The sequence below is a fragment of the Tyto alba genome, unplaced genomic scaffold (genome assembly GCF_018691265.1).
Source record: "Tyto alba isolate M040663 unplaced genomic scaffold, T.alba_DEE_v4.0 Super-Scaffold_42, whole genome shotgun sequence".
Taxonomy (NCBI): Eukaryota; Metazoa; Chordata; class Aves; order Strigiformes; family Tytonidae; genus Tyto; species Tyto alba.
Genome location: NW_024881318.1, coordinates 13104180 through 13130107, shown reverse-complemented (window position 1 = coordinate 13130107; position 25928 = coordinate 13104180). Strand labels below are relative to the sequence as shown.

The window sequence follows — 25928 nt, the reverse complement described above, 5'->3', positions numbered from 1 at the left end:
GTGCCTGATCAAGGAAAATCACAGATCCAAATGAGAAAGCATAGTTCAATTAAATTTCCTGTATCACAACATTTAGAAACTAGTTTTTCAATAGTTATGGTAAAGCAATTGATTTTATGCTATCAACAGTTTATGGTAACAAACATGCTTCTCAAAGACCTGGAAGCCATACATACCAAGCTGTAATCTGTTTGCTCTACAGCTGGAAAAGTATTCCCACTCAAAACTGCACAGAAAACAGGAACTGGAAATTTATTTCTTCATCACTCTATTGTGAGAACCCATAAAATATGTTCACAGAAACACTCGTTATTCTCAAACAAGATTCTGCAAGTATGCCATACCATGGGTGTATCAGTTCTTACAATTTTTCCTGTTAAAAATGCTACTCAAATTTAGTCAGGGTAAGATTTAGACCTGTAACTACTACACAAAAACATTGTGTTTTTTTCAAGTAGACACATTAAAATGTTATTAGGCTCTTTAAAGTGGTAAGAAGTAGAAGCCTTTTGCATGGCCTATCATATTTTTATCTTTTTCTACACCCTAACAGAACTTCTGCAGCTACTGCCTGGGATATGAAATGACACTACAGGACCGACAAGACTAACATTTGAACATGTGTGCATAATGTGACTAAATGCAATCTACAGCACTACATTTTGAGAGCCAAGGGTGAGGGGGAAGAGAGCAGAAGGGCAAAACACATCACTTACCTGGGCTTCTCTGACAAGCTGAGAAGAATCAGGCAGGCAGAAACCAATGGGTAATCCAACCTTCCCTGGGGTTTTGAATTTGTCTCCTATCTTAAATGGGACATCATCAAGATAACTGAAAGGCCCTATGATCAAAAGCAGAAATCATATAAAAAACAACCTTAGGAGTTTAAAGCATTCAGTTAAGACTCGCATTTCTGTATTTGGGAGCTACTTTATCTCTGCTGCCCCAACTACACCAGGTGACTCAATACAAAGGAAGTTGCTTAATCAGAAACACAGTGAATCTTTGAACTTCATTGCCTCAGTTTTGCTTTTAATGTTTGTTTGGGTTTTTTTAAATGTTCTAGCCCATAACTATTTTTAAAAGAAACACAAACCCACAACATAATAATACAACAATTGAACAGATTTTGAAGTCAATACCCCCAACATCTTAGCTGCCCTTGTGACAAGACTATGCCTACACAACTGGAAACTGAAGCTCTCCTCAATGCTGTTTTCTGTTACATAAAAAGATTCATCACTTTTTATCATACTTGAACCAGGATTTAAAATGACCCAGCTCTAGAGCAGCTAAGACACTAAAATACAGGTTTTGGCACACAAGTAAAAAGTAACATTTGGACAGAAGTGGTCACAAAGGCAAAGTGGTCCTAAGTCTAGACATTCCATTTTAACCAAAAAGTGAAATATCTCGAGACTGTTTAGCAAAGCAATTCTGATTTTGAAACAAGGCCATCTAACAATCAGCTGGCTGATCTGTGATCACTCCAACGAGGGGCCTCAGACCTATTTCATGGTCCTCCATCTATCCTTTATATCTAGCACTTAACACATGATATTTAAAAAGCATTTTAAGACTAAACTCATCAGGCATCCTGCAAACTCATGAGGCAGAATCACTTCGAGCTCAACCACCTCCACGAAGCCAGACTGTAGAAGCCAGACTGTAGGTCTGTTTGCCTTTTGCTGCTGTGAAGTACTAGAAAACCCACAATATAAATTGCACTGGATTTTCTGATTAACTGAAGGGGGTCTCTTGGATCACTGGTCTATAAGCTTTTGGAATTAGAGGCAAGGTTTCTGGGTGTGTATAACAATATGAAGTGTTCCTCTAGCACTCTTTTGTGACTTCACTTTGAGTTGTAGATCCAAAAAGATATTAGTGGCAACATCTAAGATGGTGTTCAGTGACTAACCTCTTGCTCAGTGAGCTGTGACTTGCCATTTTTATCTGACCCATTTTTATACTCAGATGACAGTTTAAGTACTGTTTTGTGTTCCTTCACTGTTGACTCATTTACAACAAGGCAGCCACAGGCTCCAAAACGACCAGCAGCTTTCAAAAACAGGAACATCCTGTTAATTTGGAGTTAAGTATTTATGTGCTGTCATCACATGAGCTCTCATACTATGCACTGAACTGGCTGGTCCCAGAGTTGTTAGGTAGGACACAGGTGGTATTTCCTCCAGCTTTGAAACCATCAGGCTGAATAATCTACATCCCACCTGCACCACCAGCACAAAAAACACGTTCCAGTCAGAATGTAACAGTTCTTTCACTGATTGTTATTGAGAAACACATATTCAAGCATTACTCAGAACAGCATCCAGATGGTACCTCACTGGCCACCAACACCACTATTTGCAACACGGCATCCAAATTGCATTTGAGCTGGCAGTCTGAGAATCTGGATATGCCAAAGTGTTTGCTTATACTGAAATAGCAACTGTGGCAGCCTTTGCACTGAGAGTGGTAAATCACAGCCAGCTCAGAGACAACAAGAATTCCTGACTGCTCAGAGTCCCCTGTGATTGCTGCTACTATGCCCTGCTTAGGTCCCATTGGCACAAGTCCTGCTGTAAGCAGGATGATTCAAGCAAAGCAGAATTACCTCTCTGCACTGATCTCACAGCCCAAACTGCTAAGTGTGCAAATACTTGTCTTATTAGACCTATTGACACAGTAAGTAGTGGACACCTCCCCTTGCACAGTGGCCACCTTTGCCTGCAATAAATACTAGCCACCGGGGGTACAAGCACACACTGTGGTATTTACATAGCAACACTCTTTGTTTTGGTGAAGTAAAAAGAAACAAACCCCAAACATACCTAGACTAGATGGCCACTTTAACCTCAGAAGCTAGACTAAAGGATAAAAACTTAGTTTCTTTCCAGTGTACTGACTTTTAAATAAAAAACACTGCTATAACCTCATCTTGAATATAACTCTGCTACAAAACCTGCAAGCACGCATTAAGAAACGCACCTACTGTTTTCAGACATTTCATGGTTAAAAGTCTCTCAGGCAAAACGTTGATGCACATAATATTCACTTTGTTCCAGCCCCATCGGAACAGTACTAGTCTAGTAAGGTTAAAATCTGATCCAGAAAGCTAAGAACCCTTTTCTTTTGGTAAATGGATGACCCTTCTGCCTGAACACACTGATGGGTAAAGGTGCAAATTGTTTTAAATGGCAAATTCTACAGCAATAAGCAAAGAATATAGACATATATATATATAAACATATAGAAAATATTATGCACGTCACTGTTTCAATAGTCACATGTTCAAGTGAAGCAATTAAATGTTTTTTTGAACTGTTATTTAATACAACTGTTAACCACTTCATCCTTTTAGCAGTTAAAAGCGTATTGAGGAAGTTCTGGGAATAGCCCTGGCAAAACTGTACCTGTCAGTTGGATCTCTTACACTGTGCACTATATTATATTCCTGGGCCAAGGAACTACTAGAAGAGTAACATTTCTCTCTGTTTTAGTAATGTGGAAATCACTGGCCAACTTATAGAAGTGTTCTCTGGTAGCAAACGGGAAGCATTTCAGATAAAACCAGTTACCAGTTATGAATGGGGAAAAGTTTTGAAACCAAATGGAACTTAGTTTTTGTGGTCACACAAACCACACGTGTAATTTTCAGAAACTGGAGTTAAAAGCATTCAAGTTGTATAGTGACAGTGACAATATGACAGCAATATTAATGTACTGTGCTGGCATAACCCACGCTTTTTGTGCAACAGATGAGAACTGCATTTCTAGATGCCACTAATTACTAGAACTTAAGTTTGAACTTCCAATTATTCAAGTGACAGGAAAGCATTTGAAATTACGTGCTCAGTCATAGTTACAGGTGTATGCTAAAAAAACCCTTCAAGACAGGGAAAGGGTTCCCTTCTCTTTCTCCATCCATACCTTCAGTGGCTCTGCTTGAGCGGGGAGTTTGGACATGATGGTGTCCATGATATAGGGAACTAACTGCTTTGCAATTTCTTAACAATCCTGTTTACCTTGAATGTTGTTATTTTGATGCCTTGAATGTTCTTTTGAAACTTGTTTATATTAGAGACTGGTGTCTAAGCTTATCAGGGACTGGTACTCGTCAAAGACTGTGTGTCAGACACAGGGGGAGATAACAGGAATAACGGTGTCAGTCTGACCATAAAACTGGTTAAAACCCGTCAAGAAGCTGCTGAGATCACCAAGTATGAATAGAGCACCTGTGAATGGCTAAAGTCCCTCTAAAGGACAAAAGAGGAAGATAAGACCCCAGAAGAAGTAAACGACCATCAGAGACTGATTTGAGTCTGCCCAAACTAAACCTGCCTCTCTTACGCATATGTATGTTTGTGTTGCGTAGCACCATGAATATGTATACCTGCACTGCATAAATTTTTGGCAAAGTGTGCTGTTGGTGTGCAAGCTAGAAGGAGGGATCTCCCTTGCACCCAGCTCTGCAATAAACATACCTGCTTTATAACTCTTTGTGAGTTGTAAAGTTTGTTTCCGTGCTTCATCCAGAGGTCTCTTCCAACCTCAACCCTTCTGTGATTCAGTAACAGCACTCTAACCTCTAATAAGCAGCTCAACAATAAGTACAAGAGATGCATCAACTATGTTAACCAATTTAATCAGCCTGCCAGAGATGTTGAGCTGAAGGTAGCTAGATGCTTTACAGTAGGCTAGATGCTTTACATTAAGCCAAAATTCACTTAGTGGGATTAATTCTTAACAATCTCGGAAAACACTGAAACAATTGCCCTGCTATTGTCTTAAGACATAGTAAGCCAAGGAAGTTGCTGCACTAGTCCTCAGAAACAGCAGTGTGACAGCTTCGCTGGTGTCATTAGGAAGAGTACACAAAAGGGTAGACAAGTTAACCAGATAGCTTACAGCACCATTTGTTTTGATTTCATTTTTCTGAAACCAGAACCACGTTCCACCACATGGTACTGTTTTGAGAAATACTTAGGACAGGCTAAATTCTATCTCTGAGCCGTGTCTTTAGTAGTCTGTTTTAGGAAGCAGAAGAGAGAAATAAAAACAGACTCAAAACCAAGAAGTTCAGAGTGTCACAGAGACCATTCACAGATATAAGAGCAACTGCTGAAGAGCTGGCAGCTATCTAATATATTCATTGTCTTGCAGCAGGATTACTGGGCCACAGCAAAGAAGACCATCTGAAAATTAAGTTTTGCTAAGACATTCTTATTAATCCTTAAGCATGTATTTAAGTGAGGCATTTCTTATTCTGTACTTCAACTTTACACTTGCAAGACTGAACAAAAAGCTCAAGGAAAAATGGAATTCACCAGGACCCTCTTATCTGAAAGATGATCCAGGCAGATCAAGGCTGAGTTTCTAAAAGCAGGAGTTTCTGTAGCATGAAAAATCATGTTAGAAGTTTCACATGAACCTCCCAGTACTGCCTTGAATGATTACTGATTTAAAGAAGCTACATTACATACAAAAAACTGAACTATAACGTTCCACAGAAATACTAATCCTCTCAAATTACACCCCATTTTCTAAAACATAAGCACATGCACTGGCAAATAATTTTTATGATACCAATCAGCTGCATGATACTACACATCTCAAATGTAGAAGATACTCTCTTCTTCACTTTACTGCTGAATCAGATTGGTCCAATTTAGGAAAAAAATTCACTGCTGAGCAAAAAAGCAAGCATAATATATCAATGATATATTAAAAGCTTCACTTTCAATACAACTTCTCATGCGACTTCCATAGAAAGGACCTACAGATCTAGTGTGCACTTCAGCAAACATCAGATCAGCATCACAACTGCAGTTCAGCTTTGATTTTGAAAGGGGAAGTGGGAAAGGGGAAGGTATTATTCTGACATGAAGGAGTAAAGAACAGTCAGAGGCTGAATTTCAGTTTAATCACAGAACAGGCACAGCATTGGCAAGCAACTATGCAAGGAGGAAGCGAAGGCACTTCACTCCTAGCAAAAAAACTACTTTGAGGCTAAACAGATTAGTCTCTATGAACTGTCTAGGCTGGGACATTAGTCAACAGCAATAGTAGGATTCATCCTGTTGAAAAGACAAAGATGCCAAATTTCACTTACCATGAGAGTCGGACCCCAACTTCTTAGAAGCCATTTAGAACCTGAAAAACATTGTAAAACAGCTTTAACAACCTTATATATGTAGCACAGCAACTGTCTATGCAGTTCTACAGCGTCTTATCTCTAGATTATGGGGCATGTTGCAGACACTTGCTGTTTATCCTATTCCCAAGATAGATAAGCAAACATATTTTATAACTCTGAGAATTGACTGAGCAGATAAATAACTTAGCCCTGGGCCTGACAATCTAAATGGCAAAATGAATAAAAAGAAAGAAACAGTCAAGAAGCAGCCAGGATGATAAGGAAGGCAGAGGTCTAGATCACAGCACTTGGAGGCCACTCTGTTTCAGCCCCATGGAGCACACCCTGCCTCCCTTAGCATTAAGAATAGCCCTTCCTACTGAAAATGCCACACTGATCCTCTTGAGTTTAATCCCTGCTGCTCTAACCAAGGATACTATCATATTGGGTATGCAGTCAGTGTGGCACTGCCTAGATGCACCGAGTAATGTGCAGATAACAATACATGGTACCATTAGGAAGATACACACAAGAAAACAACGCTAACAAGAGTCCTCATCCACTGCCCAGAGAATTCTGCTACCAAGTTTTAAAATTCAGATGCAAGTCCTACATAGCCAAGATGTTAAACACAGAAGTGCCTCACCAGTTTTTAACACAGAGCGGGCCTGTCCTGAGAAGAGAGTTGTTTAAGATAGAATTAGCTGTCTAATTAGTTGTCAGCTAAACCCCTGCTCCAGGATGCTTATGGCATGTTCAATAACACAACTGGTTCTTTTGCTACATTAGAAGTACATCACAATATCTGTCTCAAGACACCACAGGATAATTCTTCAAATAACTGAATATGTAAGTCTATCTTTGACATTATGCATGACAAAGCATCAGAGTTGCCCTTTGTTTCTGAAGTCCTACAGCTCAAAGACTGAAACGCCCAGCAGCCATTCTTCAAAACCATGAAGTTAGCTGGTATATCTCATATCTCCATCAGCAGCAGACAGCACTCAAAGCACAACTTGGAGCAGATCTAACATTCACACCCATCATTCCCCAATCATGTTCTAACTCTTAGCTTCACTGTTTCCACTGTAGATTCCAACTGCAAATGTTAACTTAACAAAAGGGTTCAACAAGGTGAGGATTACAGAGACTGCTTAGTTATTCCTCCTGGCAGCTGCTGACATGACAGGGGGAGTCAGGAAGAGCCAGTTTCAGGTACTTTAGGAAAGTACCTTTTGCTGTGCAAAGGTCCCTTTCAACATTGTGTTGAATCAACAGGTGAACCAACCGTACTGTCTAACAGGAATTCAGCACATGGCTAAAGCCAAAGCTGTATGAAGATTACCCAGGTGCCACCACACTTCACAGCTAGAGGATGCTAGGCTATGGGGAAGTGAGTCACGATGGGCAGCCCCGAGTGTGCCTTGTACCTAAAAATCCATGTGTCATTCTGCTCGATGTTTGTCAGGGTCTTCTCAGCACATCTCACCAACTCATTCAACATTGGCATCATGTCCAAAACAACTCCACTAAGCCAGAGAATTGGTTTTGACACTAGCTGGCAATGGCTTCTCAGAAGTGAACAAAACATTGAGGCTTTAATGATGTAAGAAAAAGGAGGTGAAACAGTGCTGACCCTGCCATCTCAGGAATGCTATCAAGAGCAAAGCCACGAGACCACCCGGTACAGTTGCATGTCAACTACTAAAGCTGAATAGGCTTTACTGGTCGCAGTGCTGCAGAGGAGACCAGACTGCAGACTACAGCACATGAAATAAGCTTCACCTTTCAGACTGGATCACACTGTCAGACAAGCTGCTACGTTGTTAGTTCCTCTATTATAAGAGTAGCAATTAAGACGTCAACTTGATTTGTTATTATTGAAGAAGCCAGGCCACATGTGAAATCATACAGCCTTCACATACCTCACCAGCCCTGTGTCACCAGAGTCTGTGACACACTGCCTGCAAGCATGTACTATGGCTGCCCATTGTCCACCACTACTATGGCAGAGCTGAACTAGGGACGAGGCTTCTGCATGCTTCGTTTCATTTCCTCAAGTTCTTCTTTCTTCTAGTTATGATCTTAGACCGAAAAGCAAGTCTTCCTTTCCTGTAGGATTTTAAAACTTCTGATGAGAGTGAGTAAACTCCTCACTCTGGCAACTCAACTGACAAGGATGTTTTTTCAATGCAGCACCAGTTATCTACAGGCAATACAGTTTATGCTGTCTACTTCATTCACCAGAAGCAGCTTACTCCAGACTGTACTGATATAAAGGACACTGAAAAGAAAATTCAGAGACCCTTTTTAGAATGATACTTTATATCCCTTCTCCAGCAGGCCATTGCAAGGACATATTAAGTTTCTATCTCACACGCTGTTCTTGGGTAACTGAACACTGAGTTACTGAGACACTATTAGTTTGCTCCAGGGACAGTACCAGCAATGTGTACAAATCCCGCAGAACCAAAGATGTGCACGTCTAACATCCAGGGAGTTTTGCAGTACTGTATTAATCTGGAGCTGCATAAAGCCTTGATTGTATCCTCAGTGTCAAAATACCCCATGTAAGTAATAAGTATCTTGATTTTGCTGGCAATCCTGTAGTAGAATCTTAGTGCAGACCAGGCACCTGCATTAACTTCAAGGTACAGTGGGAGAAATGATTCCTCTGCCATGTGCAACACCTTATTTTAACTACAGAACTAGCTATGGCACATCAATAGCAAGCTGATCATGAAATGAACCATATCCAGAGAGACAGTCACACTTTAGATTCAGGTAGCATTTGAGTTTATGTCACACTAGCTCTTCCTGGTGCACTGTCAGTGTACACTTACTAAGATACCATGACTGCAGAAGGTACTGTCATCGAATAGAAGAACTGTTAAGGACCGCACCCAGTAACACTAGAACAGGCTGTCAGCCACGTTTTGTCACCTCCTTTCCAAAGAGGGTTTAATTAAAAGTGTCATGTGACTAATGAGATTTGATAAGCTATTCAGGGACCACAGTTACAAGCATCTTGCTATTGCTCTGTCCTCCTGGAGGGGGAGGTGTGAATGGTGGGGGTGGTAAAGATAAATATTTGCAGCCAGTTAGAAGGTTATTGATGTTGCTACTGTGTTTCTGGGCATTATCTGAACTGTATTTACTTAGGTAAAAGATGTTACACCGTGCAGTAAAGGTTTGCTTATCTTTGCTACTGCTCTTTTAGAAATCAAAATGACTTGGCAGCTAATGGAGGACAAATGGGTGACCCTATGTGCTATTCACACAAATGCCCTTCAGCATCCTCTGGAGATCAAAGGCATCCATTTTGATGTGATGCTTTACTGAACATTTTAAATTGACAAAGGACACACTATACTGCATGTAAAATTTTTCAACACCCTTCCTGGGCTAGGGAAACAAGTTAGTTGCATAATACTACAAGGTTTCTTACAGCCACCTACAAGCTCTCTTCTATAAATGTCAACCTCCTTAACCCCATTCCCTCATTCTTGGTTCTGGCTAACCCTCTGAAGATAACATCAGGGCTATGCAAGTTATAAGCAGCTTTAACATCAGAAGCCACTGAAGGAACCTTATGTGAGCTCTTTCCTTCCTCTTTGTATGCTCATTTTTTACATAGTAACACTGAAGCAATAGGGCAACATTCTTAAAACTAGACAGGAACACAGTACAACAGAGCCCTGGATGAGGGCAGAGGACCTCAGAGTGATGATGAAAGGAGATGTGGGGACAGGTAAACAACCACAACAGAAAAACACAAAGATTCAGAAACAGAGAAAGACAAGACAAAACTGATGACAGAAACAACTGGCACAAAGACATAGATGACAAGGTGGAAAAGCTTGAAGGGATAGCATAGAGATGACCAAGACAGTCCAGCTGGCACATCACCACTTAAACCTGAATGGCTACTTAGCTGTGCGCCAGACAACAAGGAGAACCCAGAGAAGCGTGACTTTGTACAGTCAAGCAATACCAAAGGGACGGTCTCATCAATAGGTGAGAGAAAAAAAAAGAAAATCATTACCAAGAATGATTCATGGGAAGCTGGTGGGAAGTTTGGGTGTTTTTAAATTATTATTTCCATGTTCCTTCTATTGGTGTTTTCCCTGAAGTTTATATCTACATTCCTTCTCTTCTGACAGAGCTCTGACCAATCAAGTTGGAAGTACCACTAATGGTACATGGCAGTTTTCTCAGTGATAACTCAAGCCAATTTAACTATTTGTCAAGAACAACTGGTCTCTTGTGGCTACATCCCTCATTTTGGGGTGCAAATATGTCTAGATTCCACACCACATGAAATCTCTAAAGTAATTCCCACCTAAGATTCAGATAAATGAGAAACGTACGTATTATGGGTCACAAGAAACCAAAATGCCCAAGTTATCAACCATAATCAAATCAGCACTTCCGTGATTTTCAGAGAAGAGAGACCTGATCTTGAAATTTCCATTTTTCCTGCTAATACGCACTGTGTAGTCTAAGTACACAGAACTGAGGATGCATGCATTCATTCACTCTGAAGACAAAAAACTTCAAAAAGAAACGACCATTTTTCTTCTCTCTATATTACAGTCAGGAACTACTACTGATTTTACTTTGAGAAACAGTGAAAAGCAGTTTGATTCAAGTGATTGATTTCTAATGCATCACAGGTATTCTAGATTTAGACAGCAGATTAAGTTTTCATTATAACTACTTGTTTCAGTGCAAGTGAAAGGCTATAACCAACATCAGGATTCTGCAATATAATCTCATACAAGAAAAATATAAGTAGGCAATGCCTGTTGCAAAATAAAACAAAAGTTAAGATTCTTATATTAAAACTTCTCATCTATATAACTATCCAACCATTGCTACACAATTAAGATCTCTTACATAGACTGACAGTAAAAAGCTGATTACAGAAGTTTACTACAGTACAAAACAGATTTCATTTTCATTTACTGCAGTCTCCAAATAGATGACATCACCCTAAAATCTGCAACAAATGCTTCTGCTTTGTAACTCTAACAGTTCTGCAAATTGTGAGCACAGTCAGCCCCTTTCATTAAGCTTGATCATGTTGAGACACTGATAACAGCTCTTTGGATAAAGTTGTTGTAAAACTGGATTTGACATGTTTCAAACACATACCCTGCAGAAAAAAAAAAAAAGGGGGGGGGTGGGTGGGAGGAGAAAAGAAAAAGCATCACTTTCACTAGTCTTAACAGAAAAAAAAAAAGTTTTAAGTATTTCTATAGTAATTACTTTTAAATGCTACTGCAATCCAGGAGATAAGGTACATTAAGGTTCCTAGTCTATTTTTAAGATTAACAAGAACAAAACAGACTCTCCTTGAGGTAAATACAGGTATGGAGTTTCCATTCAATTTTCAGTGGCCACTGGTTAAAACAAATCTGATTACATATCTTCATCTCATGGGATTATAAATACAAATGGTCACTTCAAATTTAATCAAAGGCAGAGTAGGGATTACACTGACAACAGGGGGTGGAGGGAGAAAGGGATGAGGTGTATCTGCTGCACACACAGCAATCCAAGCAACTGTGACAAGACATCTAAATTTTGAAGGACAGCCTATAACATCAAACTAATTTAGCTATTTCCAGTGCAGTGCTTGAGGGGCAGATGGACAGGAACCAATGAAATGTCACTTTTAAAAAACATTTCCGAAATACATGAGTAGAAAGGACAGGGAGAAAAGAGCCCCTGAAGAGTAGGTTTGTGTGCAGATCACATTATCGGATTAGGAGACAACACTCTTTCGTGATGGCAGTAACATCTATTATGGGGCTTTACATGTAGATGTTGGATAACATCTTCCTAGCAGTGACAAACATTAGGAGAAATTGACTCTTCAAATTGTGCCATTGTTTAATGTGACAAAGTGGGCAATTAGACCTTCTGCTTCAGTACACATCAATCAACCGGATGTGGAAGACAGCTCTTCCACACACTGTCAAAGAAGCACGGCATCTCTCACTCTTGTTCCATATGGATTCACTGCATTAACATTAGACATCTGTAGTTACACAGCTATCCTCATGTCACATCCCACTTCGTTCATTAAAGACACTGCACTTGTTAAAACCACGTACTATTGGGGCTGGTTAAGGATTTAAGGCTCCAAACTGACAAAGGACAACTCTATTCTTCCTTTAGGATACTAACTGTGTAATTGGTAGATAAAGTAATTTGCCACACATTTCACCCACAAATAAGGGAAAAACCCTGCAATGGCTGAGGAAACGTAGCACGCCAATGCACCAGTTTTTCACTCACTGAATCACTTTCCAGCCAAACAAGTTTCCAATGAAGTTGAAGCTTATATTCCACACAAGACTCTAGAACTACAAGTTTCACAGGCAAGAGCATAAGAAAACTGAAAATTACTTACAGCCAGCCAATGGTCAAGGTAGATCAGTGCAAGCTTTTCCTCTGGCCAGAGACTGATGTGCCAAACAAGAGCATAGAGTCCTATCACAAGAGAAAACCATCTGCAACCAAAATTTAATGTTGGCCTGACTTCCAAACTCAAAACACTAGGGGATAGTCCAGGTTCTGTCAACTCCAAAAGCAGATGTGGATTTTGGAGTGTAGTTCCTACTAGTGATTGTTACCTAAGTTATTTAAAAATCATCTAAACAGAAAAGCAGAGGAAAAAAACATGCGAATGTACATCTTTTTTTTTTTTGCTTTGACATCATCTTCACTAATCTAGAAGTTACAACATCACCAAGGGTGATAAACTAGAAATAGAAGGACCATCTTCCCCTCCCTGAGATACAACAGAAACAAGACAGATTTGCATGATAAACCATAGCAGAAAATATTAATTTGACGTGCAAATCCTATATTCTAGGAAAAAAGGCAAGAAAATATGATCTTGCACTCATATCACCAATGAAGGCTACAATAATCTCACAATGCAGTAATGAAACAAGTCCCAAATTTGATGAGAAGAACAACTGCTTTTAACTACTATTTTCCTATATCTAAAGTTTGGATGGCAAATACCTACCATTTCTGAGAGCTTAAAATAGTTAGACGGAAAGCATTTAGTAACTATTAACAAATTTAGCTACTTCAGCTTAATTAGCGCAAGACTTCATACTACTATGAACAAGTCAAATCTTTAACAGTAATCTTAGCAGTAGCCAGAGCCAGGTATGTGTATTATCTTTTCTAGTTAATCCTAGCACTTTAGAAGAAATCTAGTATTTCAATACAACCCTTCTTGAATGAGAGAGACTGCTAGCTAAAGTTCCTAGCTTCACCAACAAAATAGCCCACTTATTCTGATCTTTTGGTAAAGATGTATAAAAAAACAGTGGAATATCCTGCACATTTAAAATGTATGTCTGGAACTCAGAGCAGCATGAGCTAATCAAAAGGCTGTTCCATTTATTGCAGTGATACTTCAGTATGTTACAAGCTGATTCTGAAGTACTTAATATTATTAATACTTCAGACTTGTCCCAGTTATGAATGAAGAGAGCTAGACAAACATTCCCAAAATGCTGCCAACATAACAGAGTAAACCAGCTTTTGCTATTAATCAGAACATCTCCTTTTAAATTCAAAAGTAACAAAATCTGTGCAGTCTGAAGCTTTTTCTTCTTATGCTCTTTGACCAAGAGAAGTGTACATGTAGCTGATCCTGTATTACCTAGAAACAAGTTCAACTCTGTTGACAATACGAGGATCTGCTCCCAATACTGACACAAGAACTCAGATTATTTTATTGCAGAAAGCAATTTGTATTCTTTTGATAAATATTAATTAACCAGACTCTAATCCATTTAAACACACTACAACAACTAAATAACTACTTAAAAAAAATCCATTCCAAAGAAAGCTATACAACTGTCACCTTTTCCTTGTTAAAGCCCAGAAGAGAAATGGTACTACTTATTGTCAGTTATGTTTTTGTTAGAAACTTGGTGAAATATGAATGCCTATGTAATTACTTCAACAAAGCAAACAAAAAACATCTAGCAAGAAATCAAACTGCACAGAAGTTTTTTAAAATGGAAAAATAAAATCTGCCAGCAGGTCAAACATCAATTACCATTTCATATATTTGACCTCTGTCAGAATACGTATCTACTGCACTGTACAAGAATAATGGGCCCAGTGTTAGACTACTATAGATTCATCAATTTTTCCTCTTATACTAAGGTCACATGTGCTACCCACTCTCACCACACATTTAATATTTTCCCAGCAAAACTCAGTATGGTACTGACAGAAAATACAGCCTGCTAAATTAACTATTCCACCCACAAACAATTCTGCCTGCCCTGCAGCAAGCAGGCTAAAACCTTGAGCTCGGCATGGGAGCCACTGCTTCAAATCCTGATTGCACTCTCAGTTCAAGCAGATTAAATATACATAAGGCCATGAAAAGGCTTCTCCCACTCCCTACATTATCTCCTCCCATAATGCAGTTAAAACTGTTGAACTTTTCCAGCCATCTGACATCCCTGTTTTCCACTAACAAACCTCATTTCTCTCAACTAAAAGAGCCACATTCTGAGAATGTAAGTTCCCTACAAATTCACTTAATTTAGAAACCACCAATCATGGAATGGTTTGGGTTGGAAGGGCCCTTAAAAAATCATCTAGTCCAACCCCTCTACCATGAGCAGGGGTACCCACTACATCAGGTTGCTCAAATTTTCATCCAACCTGAACTTGAACACCTCCAATGATGGGGCATCCACAACTTCTTTGGGCAACCCCAGTTTCTCACTACCCTCACTGTAAAAAAATTTTTTCCTTATATCCAATCTTAATCTACCATCTTTCAGTTTCATCCTTGTGTTGCCTGTTTTCCAAGAAACACCCTTATTCACCGTAAGTTACTCTTTCACCAAATATACATTTAAGATACACGAAAGCAGGAGTTATAAAAACTGCCTACTACTGAAGCACCTAAGAGCTGATCACAGCATACCTGGAAAAGTGTGCTCTCCAAACCATTTTTCTGCAAAATGACAACATAAAACTTACACCATCGCAAACCTTTCTGATTTTCAAAATACACCTCATAAGCTTGGTTTGCCTTTGCCTTGACAGTGCTAATGTAAGAAGTGTGAATTCCATCTCAGGTGCTACAGATGTGACATTCTTCACACACTTACTTGACTTTTTATAGGTCTTATATATCTTTTTTCACCCACCAACATGTCACTGGTACAGTTTCAGCTTTCAATGCTAGCTCATTTTGTCCTTAATTCAGGTGTCGCTCCTACTAAGCCAACAGGTATCTGTCTTCATCCAACCCTTCATTTCAAGGCTGAGACAAGAAAATAAGTATATACAGAAACACACATCTAAAAAGATCTCAGGTTTTGCTGCACTGAAGGGTAAACTAACAGACAAAGAAAACAAACAAACAAACCACCTCATCACTGTTCAAGACTGTTCAAACTGAGGTCTCAGCAGGGATACACTCCTTCCCAGACTAACTCAACAGAAGAAAGGAATCAAACTGAAATATAAAAAAGTAAATCAAGCATATAAAAATATGGTCCCACTGCAGTAATGCCTAAATAAGAACCAATCTTTTTTTATCTCCAAATATAGTATCAGTTAATCCTGCTTTCATGTTTTTCCACTCAGTCCAAAAAACACTGAATGACTGCATTAAAAAGATGACCTAGATGGGAAACACCAATGGTAGTCAACACCAAACTAAATTCCACTACCAGAAGTCATATTTTAAATGAGCAAGTTCCACTTGTTTTAATTAAACATGGAACTGATTCATAACAGAACATGAAGAGCAGGAAACAGTTTTAAAGTGAACATTAACACCTTAAGTATTTCTTGAAAAGGCTTGTTAACTTTAGAGAAGACCAGAGCTGGTAGCAGAAATTAAGTTCTGCTCTTTAAAAACACACAGGAACAGAAGTATCATTACTGGCTATCAAAAAAATTACTCTAACATGTGAAAACAGCAGCAGACATCTGAACAGACTCAGCAAACTGGTGCAACCCACACAGAGTACGCTGCTGGGATTGAATTCATTGGGAACACAGGAAGCTAAATTGTCTTGAGCAAGCTTGACTAGTGTAGAAAAGTAGAAATTTATCTTTGAGCAAAGAAGTTAAACTGAGGTTGCCCTCAGCAATATATAATACAAAACCACAGAATATAAGTCAATGAGCTGCCTGATGTGTTGTATATTACAAAACTTCAATGGCCTACACCACCAGAAGGCAGCACACTCCAGTCCTGAGCAGAAACATCTTCCTTGCAATCTCTTGATTTTGGAGTTCTCAAACAGCAAAGCCCCTCTATTTAGGACTGCTTAAATGGAAATACAGTTCAGCCTATAGTCCAACAACAGATTGAAAGGTTCAGGAGTGGAAGCCACATGCAACAGGAAAAAAACCAAAGAGTCAGTACATCTGTTAAACAAGGTTCATTCTATGTGTGCAACTGCCACAGCTGAGGTTACTAGCAGTTGAAGATACACAAACACACAGACAATCCTTACCCTCTGAGAAGAAAAGCAGAGCAACTAATCAGTGCCCCAGAAGTAACTTTTAAGGATGCTCCAGTTGCTACAGTAACTGGACTGCTACAGTAACATACTGCTTCAGAAAGCCCTTCTGTATCACAGGTGTCATCCCTCCCTTCCTCCCTACTATGCAGTGGCCACCAGCTACATTCAGACAAGATACTCAGTAGATCCCTAAGCGTCATAAAATAACATCTACACCCACTATCTTAATTCCTACTGTTTCCAAGTGAAATGGATTTCAAGATTTACACTTCTCCACTTAAAAAAGAAAAAAAAAAAAAAAAAACAAAACCCAACCCACAAACTGAAAAGGTCTGCTTTCTCTCTGCATAAGACAACAATTCAGTTTACTCTTCCAGCACTGCAATTCTACATTTGTAGTTAATGTTTGGAGCAGATGAATTTAAGGACTAGTACAGACTGGAAGCCTGTACTTCACTACAAACACAGAATGATTTTTCTATCAAAAATGTACAGAGGAAAATCCAGAAACTCACAAGGTACTGGGAATGACAGAGACACACACAGATACAAGCCTCCCAATGATAAGAGCATATGAAGACTGAACTAGAGTTTCATGCTCAAGTGGAATGGAAAATGAAAAACAAACCATAGCCACAGAAAGATACCGCTCTCCGAGGAAATCTAGAAGGCTACAGGATAGTCATACTGACAAGAATTGAATACCTTTACACACACGCGCAAACTTTTCATTCACTACTTTTCCTCTAAACAGAAAGTAGTTTTGCCAAAATTCCCTCATGCCCTCAGCACTGCCTAGATCTCGTATGAGACTTCAGAATAATTTTCAAGGCACTTAACCAGCAGTAGAACTATCCCTGCTTTGAAGGTCTGGGGAACAAGGCACAAAGGTGAAGCAGACTGCCCACAGTCATCCAGCCTGGCCAGCAGCAAAGCCAGAACAGAACTTGATTTTCCTGAATCTGAAATCCACAGCTACCCCAGGAATTTCACTGTGTTGTCTCAAATTTGGACCAGTATCTTTGTGCTCCCAATATTACCTATCAAATTATTCCTATTCAGCTTTTCATCTTACTATAAAAGCCTTAAAGATGTTCTTCTGGATTGATAATATGAAATTGGATTTAATCCAAACTTTATTTCTAAGTTACTACTTCATATTTGTTTAAGTCTGAAATTTCATTATACACTATATATCCAGTTTCACTCAGAGGTATAAACTTTTTTCCTGCAAATTAGAAATATCTTCAGCAGCTACAGTAATGAATGCAATCGCTGAAACATTTAAAGAAATTAATAACTAAACATAAATAGCTCATTTCATGTGGAAAAGCAGCCCTCAGAGTCACATTAGCCTAATTTCCTCAGCACATTCTGACAGATCTGACTCAGCTTCAGCAATCTAGCCTTACTTCTATTTTATAGTTAGACCAGAGTAGGTTGCTAGATGAGATTGCCCCATGACCATGCAACAGTCATACCCACAGCTTTTCCTGTCCAAATGTCTAACAGACTGGCAACAATATGGGACTGCTAACAGTACGGAGATCTGTCTCAGTGGACCATCACTACTGTAACAAAGCAGTAAGATTTTTTTTTTTTTTTTTTAAAGAAGACTAAGGATTTGCCATTGCTCAACCAACATACCAGATTTTCTTCTGTAACCTGAGAATCAGTCCCTCCCGCCTCTTTTATAACCCATATGTCTGATTCAATCCAGCTACTTTAGCAAACAAATTCAGTGCTGCTGAACAACAGAAGCATCACATCTACATTCCTGCAGTAACATCAATTTACAGGAGAACTATGCCTTGAAGAAGGCTTGTAGTAAAATGGATATACAACTTCTCTCTTTCCCTTCAAGTCATACAAGACCTTTACACTACTTGGTAGAATCTATTTATCCAGAATATAGCTAGATCCCTGCACTAAATACTGGTGTATTTCAAGCATTTATCTCCTTGGGAGAAGGGAAAGAAGGCTGAGAGACAGAAGGCAGAACTTCTTCATCAGTCCAGTATCGTAATACATACAGAACATCCCAAGAGACAGGCAGACCTTCAGAACTGTATACTACTTGTACATGCAATACGTAAGGTCAGGTATGAAGAGGATTATTACATTATCATGTTACCTGAAAACAGATATGACAGCCATTATGTGAACCAAATGTGTATTTCTAGAGTCCATCTGCAGCTCCACAAGAAGCTTAAACCCTCTAGCCATTTATGCCACATTCAACTTCTTCACCTTTGTCTACCTTCATTTGTCTTGGATCTCATAATGCACTGGTGGATTCTTTAAGCTGTATTTATTGAGGCTTTTCCAGTTGAAGATCTTCATGTAGAAGAGGTTATAGAACACAACAGTATTAGATTTATGTCCATACTTGAATTTGCTAGCTTTTCCTTTGCATACAAATTAAGAAAAACTCAGTGTTAGTTAAAAGCAACAAGCTTTTTACTATCTTAACTTGCATTTTCTTTGCAAAGAAGTTGCATTACTAAGCACAGGCATTCTGTGATCTAGGAATACACTACAAGCTTTTTACTAGCTATCAAAAGATTTCCTGTTAAGTCAACAGAAATCATGTATTAAACTCACTTCTACTAACAAGAAGGAAACCTGTAACTGCAGATATTTTGAAAATTGCTCTCTGCTAAAACACTAATCAGAATCTGGTAATTGTTCTTCCACAGAAGTTCAGTGGCTTGAAGAAATTTCATTTTGCATTTGTGCAAGTACAAGACTCCTCAGGCTGTTGGAGTCCTGAAATGCATCTCCCGCCACAAAGCAAAGTCTGACAGTTCTTCACATTAAAATAGTAATATAAATATTTAGGTAATTAGAACTTGATAAACAAATTTCTTACCCAAACATTTTTTTAAAAAGTATTTCTCAGAATAGCATCTAGAAGAAGATATTTCAAATAGTTATTTGCTTAGTAGTAAAAGTAATTGCTGGTACAGAGCTCTGCCAGCCAATCACCACTGATAGAATTACATCCTGGTTAACAAATCTAGGACTACAATGATCTCACAAATCTCAGGAGCATGTAATATAGAAATTTGCCCCCCCAAATTTTTATGGTTCATCACCCCCTCAGTTTTCAAATTATTTTATACTACCATAATTTTTCCATCCGTTTTTGTTTGTAAAACTCCAACTCACACCTGATTTATGGGATACATTAACTTACTCATTCCCCCTCTGCCCAATAAAGAGGCTAAAGGTACTTTCTGAAAAGCACAATAAAACCCCTTCTTTTTATACTGTTACAAACACAGCAAGCAAAATGAAACTCAATAATCTTTCACCTTTTTTTCTACCAAGGAGCCAAAGTGACTAGCAAAAAACTGCTTGTGGTGACCTAATACTTAATTAAAAGTTTAAGAACACATTATTTTCTCAGAAGGTATGCAGCATAAAGATTTGCTATCCTTTTTGCCACACACAATTTTATTCCAGATGATTAATGGTGATTTGATTCATATAACCCCCTTGCCCTACTACCTGTGCCTTCTATATTTCAATTTCAAATTATTACACATTACTGTGCAAGGATACCGCATGATGGTATTAGTCATTAGGGTGGATCCCAGTGTGGCTTTGCTGTATCAGAAAAATAATTACATATGCTTTAACAATTACTTTGCAGAGTGTTTATAAACTAGGAATTTGGTTTTATTTTAGAGTTCAGAACTGATGAGGTAAATCAAGTTGAACACATAAGCACATCTCTGTATCTAGATTAAGCACAGTGCTAACACTCAAACATAGCACAACTGGTAGTACGCATACTGTTGGAAATCCAACCTCCCAAACTCACAGAATAAATCTCATCAGTCATTTCAGTCACAGCTTCATCTGCTGCTAGCCTACAGATGTCAAATGGTGCAAGCACAAACATATAAATTAGAAAAGGGTTTAAATCAAATATTTCACATAATCTAGTAGATATTTACCATGCCTGCTTATCTTCATCAACACAAACCAGACTAGCTAAGAGCTCACAACTCTTTAATCTGTTACTAGTTTCCATTATACCAACTACCAATAGCTAAGTAGCTTAAGTATATTCCTACTCAGACTGTCTTCTAGCTAAAGAATACGTCTTGGATAGGACTCATGCTCTTCTGATTTCCCTACTTAAAACATTACTCTTGTGTAAGAGTTTGTGACACAAAAAGCAGCTGAGAAAATACAAGCTCAGAATTTCCATTTAAACTCAGTCAGTTGGTTAGAAACAGTAACACTATTAATGTAACATGGTATTCAGAAACAATTTGCCTTCTCTTCTAGAAAAGAAGATTTAAACTTAAGTCAGAGCAATGTTATTCTGTCCCCTCTTTGATATAATTCCGTGTTTCAAGTACACTGCAAGCTTAAAGGATTCTGAAAAGATCTTATAGTCTTCAAAGTGAAAAAAACAAAACAAAACAAAAACAAAACCACCAACCAAAACCCAAAACCTCCCAATCAAGTCTGGACATAAAAGCTATTCTTTCAAAATTTCCCAACCACAGAAAAGACAGTACTTCTTGACACTTAAGAAAATTCCTTGCCCATGCAAGCAAGGAATAAATCTGATCACTTGAGAGGGAAAAACCCCAATGATCAGTTTCTCAGGGAGACCTCAATACAAGACTACACTGATTCCGAAAGGTCATCAGGGACACAGGACTCGAGCTTATCCAAACCAAGACAGAGGGTCAAAACATTAAGAAATGCACTTGCATACCAGAGAGGATTACCTACCCAAGTGTTTAACACAAAAACTGTGAGCTCAGGCTTGTATCCTCAACTGCAATCAAAAACAATCGATTGTAGAGTGATACATGCTGTAAAATCAACAGCATTGCCTTCCTAGTTATCAGAGCAAGCAGACAGAATACAGGGAAGAGAAACCAATGTCTGATACACCCTAGAAGACCTACTTTTTCAAACAAGAAGGCTATTTATAATTTGTATATTATAATTTCAAACAATAGTTCTCAAGAACATCTTCTGGAGCTTTTCAATTACAGCTCTACTAGACCTTCTTTTCACTCGATCCAAACTGCACTGATCAACTTTAAACAGATAGTAATGCCTTTAGGTAGAAATCTTTGTAAAATGACAGCTGAAGCTCCAGAATTTATGTCTGGAAAGACTGGGAGTGATTATGTTAAAAACAAAATGCCAAAGAAGGCTGGACAGAACTTCTGTCTAATAAGTAAAACTACATTTCTCACAGACCTATTTACCAAAATAGTCAATCCAGCACCAACAGTAAAATACAGGAATAGGTTGATGTCAAAAACTTACAATATAGAGACTGGACATTGACAACAATATTATGTCCTTAATTATCAATCCCTAAAGTTTATGGAAGCAACAGGAAACTGCAAGCTTATACAAATAAAAAGGAGGATGAGTAAGGTGATGCCTTCTATGGCAATACAGCACTTTTGCCACCAACACCAGCCAAAACAACTCTGTCTGTCTGTGTGACTGAGTTAGATGATGTGGTCTGCTTAATTGGTCCAGAAACATGACTCCTATTCTGTCAGAGATTTTTGTCTCTAGCATAACAAATACAGGGCACTGTAAAACACCATGTGAACAATGGAGATAAGTTCTTCCACATGTTTTTGATAATTTTTCATCATTAAGATGATTAAAGAGTAAAGAGAAACTTTACATTTATTCATTCACATACCTTATACCTGAGATTTCCTCAGTTTCCCCTTTGAAGTTTCAGGTACCTTTATTTTAGTTTACACTTGACTTATGCAGAGTGTCTGATCTTAGCAGAAGCAACTACACAGACTCCTTTAACAGTGCACTCACAGGGAAAAACAGGAAGTATCAAACCTGCAGGCCAGACACTGCCAGTGAGACTAGAAAAGTGCAATCACTTTCAGTTTTGTTTCTGAGACTAAAACCATGAGCTTGCAAAAGCTAAAACTAAAGACTACATGTTTTCTCTTGCCCTATCCTTAAAATTAAGGTTTTGCCTAAAAGGTTTAAGTCACTCAATTGAAATGGTGATCTAAAGCATCACGAGCACTTTTGAATCACAGCTCTGCATGTACAGAAACATGAAGCCATTAAGTAGCAGTACTGACACAGCACTGCAACCTAACACCATCCTGCACATGGCCTTGAATAAATCGGTCCAGCTCTGCTGTGCTGCTACATGTACCATCCCTGCCCCATTCTCTTCCCCATGGCTAGTATAGTGCTATGCACACAGCTCTGTTCTGTATGGAGAAAAGGAGAGGAGGAGGCCAAAACAGTTTCTTCCTCTCTCCCCTCAAAAAGGCTCTCACAGAGCCGAGATCCCAGGTATGCAGGGTCAGCCCTAGGAAGCCAGCAGTTTCAGGATTGCATGCACAGGGGCAGAAAGTCCCACGCACAGAGACAGAAAGTCCCACACGTCGAGAATTATAAGGCAAGGCAGGTGAGGAAGAGGTATGGCTAATTGCACTACTTACTCTTTTTCCTTAACACCCTAGATCACAACTGGAGTAAGATTCCCTTCACCAAGCTCCCACAAAAGTCTCTTAACAGGCTGTGAAATGCAGTACACCTTCTATCAGTAATGCAGCCACTGAAGTTAGATCAGCAGTCACAACTCAGTTGTTCTTTAACTGAGCAATACTCACACTTGTTTCATCTCAAAGTGCTTAAATTCAACACGATTGTATTTTTACTGTGTCAAAGATGACAGCTATATTAGTTGCACAGCGAAGCACCAGAGTCCATCTACTTATCTCTACCAAGGTCATAAGACTTCTGTAAGACTTTTTTTTTTTTATTTTGACTTATTTGGAATTTTTAAATGTTGTGGGGAATAAAAGATTTCATAAAGCTTTTAATAACTCCCATCTATTGTATTTTATTTTACTAATTAAAAAAAAAAAAAAGCAATCCTAACTTTCCCCTTAAAGTGATAGATTTTGAGCTATCAAAACTCAGGAAGAGAGTTCCTGGATGATACTAAATGGCTTCACAAAACAGTAAAATGTTTTGCTTCTAGTAAGAGCTGAATAAACAGAACAAGAGGCATTATCAGGAAGTTAGAAACTACAAAACTGAAGTATTCTTACACCAGTGTATACATCCATGGTGTGCCTGCATCTCAAATGCAGAGAAAGATATAATCCTCTTCCCCATTCAAAAGCAGAACAGCTAAATGGAAAAGATGCAGAAATAGATAATAAGCATAAACAGAGATGTGAAGGGCTACCACCCATGAAATAAAGAAGACTCTGGCTCTTCAGCGTACAAGATGCAACCAGAGAGTGAATACAGTACACAACAGAAATCTAAAGTGACAAGTGGTATAGGGAAGGTGAGTACTATGATTTTCAGAACACAAGAACCAGAAATTAGCAAATCACCTGAAAGCAGGGTTGACATAAACCACATATGCCTACCCCTCGGCCTCCCCCATACAAAAACAGATGTTTCATTCTTCACAGAAGATCTAGTTGCCATGAAGAGGAAGTCACTTCCAAATATCATGGACAGTAACCGTTTTCTCAGATTTCGATGGCAGTCCGCTCTCAGAAGGCAAAGTCACCACGAGTTATGAAGCAGAAAGGTACTCCCTTGACTCGGGCTGTCCCCGAAACTGCCGGGAAGCAGGAGAGCGTAGGGAGAGGGCTGTCGCCCTACTTCCCTCACCCCGCTCTTCTCCCCGGGTCCAGCTCGGGACTCGGTCCCTCCGAGCTGTCGGCGTGGGTTCCCACCTCCATTTAGCAGCACCTCCGGCAGCAGAACCGCGGTGCCGCGCAGGAGGAGCAAGGCCACACGCTAACCCGGCCCGGGGCAGCGAGCCGAGCCGAGCCTCCCCCCACCCCGCTCCCCTTTTCGGGCAGACAGCGGCCCCCGAAGCCTCCCTGCCGTCACTCCACGACCGCTGAATCACGACGGGGCCGCGGAAGGCCCCTCGCCCCACATGAGGGGAAGCGCGGGCGGGCGGAGAGCCCGAGGAGCGGCCGACTGCGCGGCACCAACCCCACCCAGGCCCCGCGACAAGGGGGACCGGCGCCCGCTCCCCCGCGCGTTACCTGCGTGGCGGCCCCCGGCCGACAGCCCCGGCTGCTCCCGCTGTCAAAACCGTCCGCCGCCCGCCCCTACGGCGCCCGCCCCGCCTCGCCCCCTCCAGCCCCACGAACGGGCGACGCCATCTTGTCTACCTGCCCTCCAACTCCGCCTCCCCGGCGACGCGCCGGCGTCAACGCCGCCAGGGTCACCTGCCCCCCCCTTCCCCCCGGCCGGCCCAATCGGGAAGGGGCTCGCGGTGACGTCAGGCACAACCGGGAGGGGGAAGGGGCGGGGCGACGGTGAGTACAGCCCCGCCTCCTCCGGCGGTTGTGGCGGGGCCGGTCTCCGTGTGTCCCCCCCCCCTCCGTGTCCCCCCCCCCTCCGTGTCCCCCTCCCCTCCGTGGGCCTGCCCCCCATTCCGGCTCTGCCCGCGGCTCCTCCAGCTCCAATCCCATCTGGGCACGGCCACAGCCTCCCCCCGGGGACGCGGTGAAGGCGGCGAGCTGGGCCCAGACGCAGCCGTTTTGCCTGACAGACCTCAGCCCTTCCCTCAGCCGCCATGGCCGCCGCGGCGCCCGCCCCCGTCCCCCCACCCGGGCGGGGCTGCCGCCCTTCCGCTCGCTGAGGGGTCACTCCCACGGGGATGGGCCGCAGCACGGTGCTTCCACCTCGGAGCAGCTTGGGCGGAGGGGTTTTGTCTTAAGTGCAAGTGGCAGTTGCGTAGGGTTTTTGTTTTTTTTTTTTTTTTGTTTTTTTTTTTTGTTTGTTTTTTGTTTTTTGTTTTTTTTTTTTTTTTCACAGCTCCCTTGTTTTCGAGGTTCGCTAGATGGAAACACAAAAAAAAAAAAAAATGGCATAAAAGAAATGTCTTATTTGTCAGGAAGACAGTATGTTTGCTGATTTCATGCGACTCGAAGCACCAGAGGGTTTTGAGGGGTCAGGATATGGCTTTTCTTGAAGTCCGCCTGCACGTCACACGTTTTTCTCTCTCGTCCTTTTTCTTTTCTCTGCAATTTCACCTGCAATACGTCGATCGCCGAGTTGGAGCTATTTTAAATTTTTGCCTCTGTAAGCGTAGGGGAAAAGTGCATATGAGCTCTGCGGGCATCAAGAAACGCACCCACCCATCCACGCCAGTTTTAAAGCAGCACAATGAAATACAAATATTCCGTATGCCCTTTAATCCCCCCACAAACTGGGGGTTTTCTGGTGGG

The 25928-nt window shown here is 40.4% G+C and overlaps 1 protein-coding gene across 2 annotated transcripts in view; it reads right to left on the bottom strand.

The window, feature by feature from the left end:
• UBAP1 (ubiquitin associated protein 1) overlaps positions 1-24915 on the bottom strand; it is a 36472-nt gene extending 11557 nt beyond the window's left edge. Inside the window, exons 1-3 of one of the 2 annotated variants that reach the window (XM_042804468.1) lie at positions 24867-24915; positions 6113-6153; positions 717-841 (exon numbers count right to left, since the gene is read on the bottom strand). In XM_042804468.1, the coding sequence (XP_042660402.1) occupies positions 717-841; positions 6113-6146 (159 nt within the window). In that variant the 5' untranslated portion in view covers positions 6147-6153; positions 24867-24915. The other variant, XM_032988111.2, reaches the window with a different exon arrangement.
• Positions 24916-25928: the final 1013 nt, after the last annotated feature.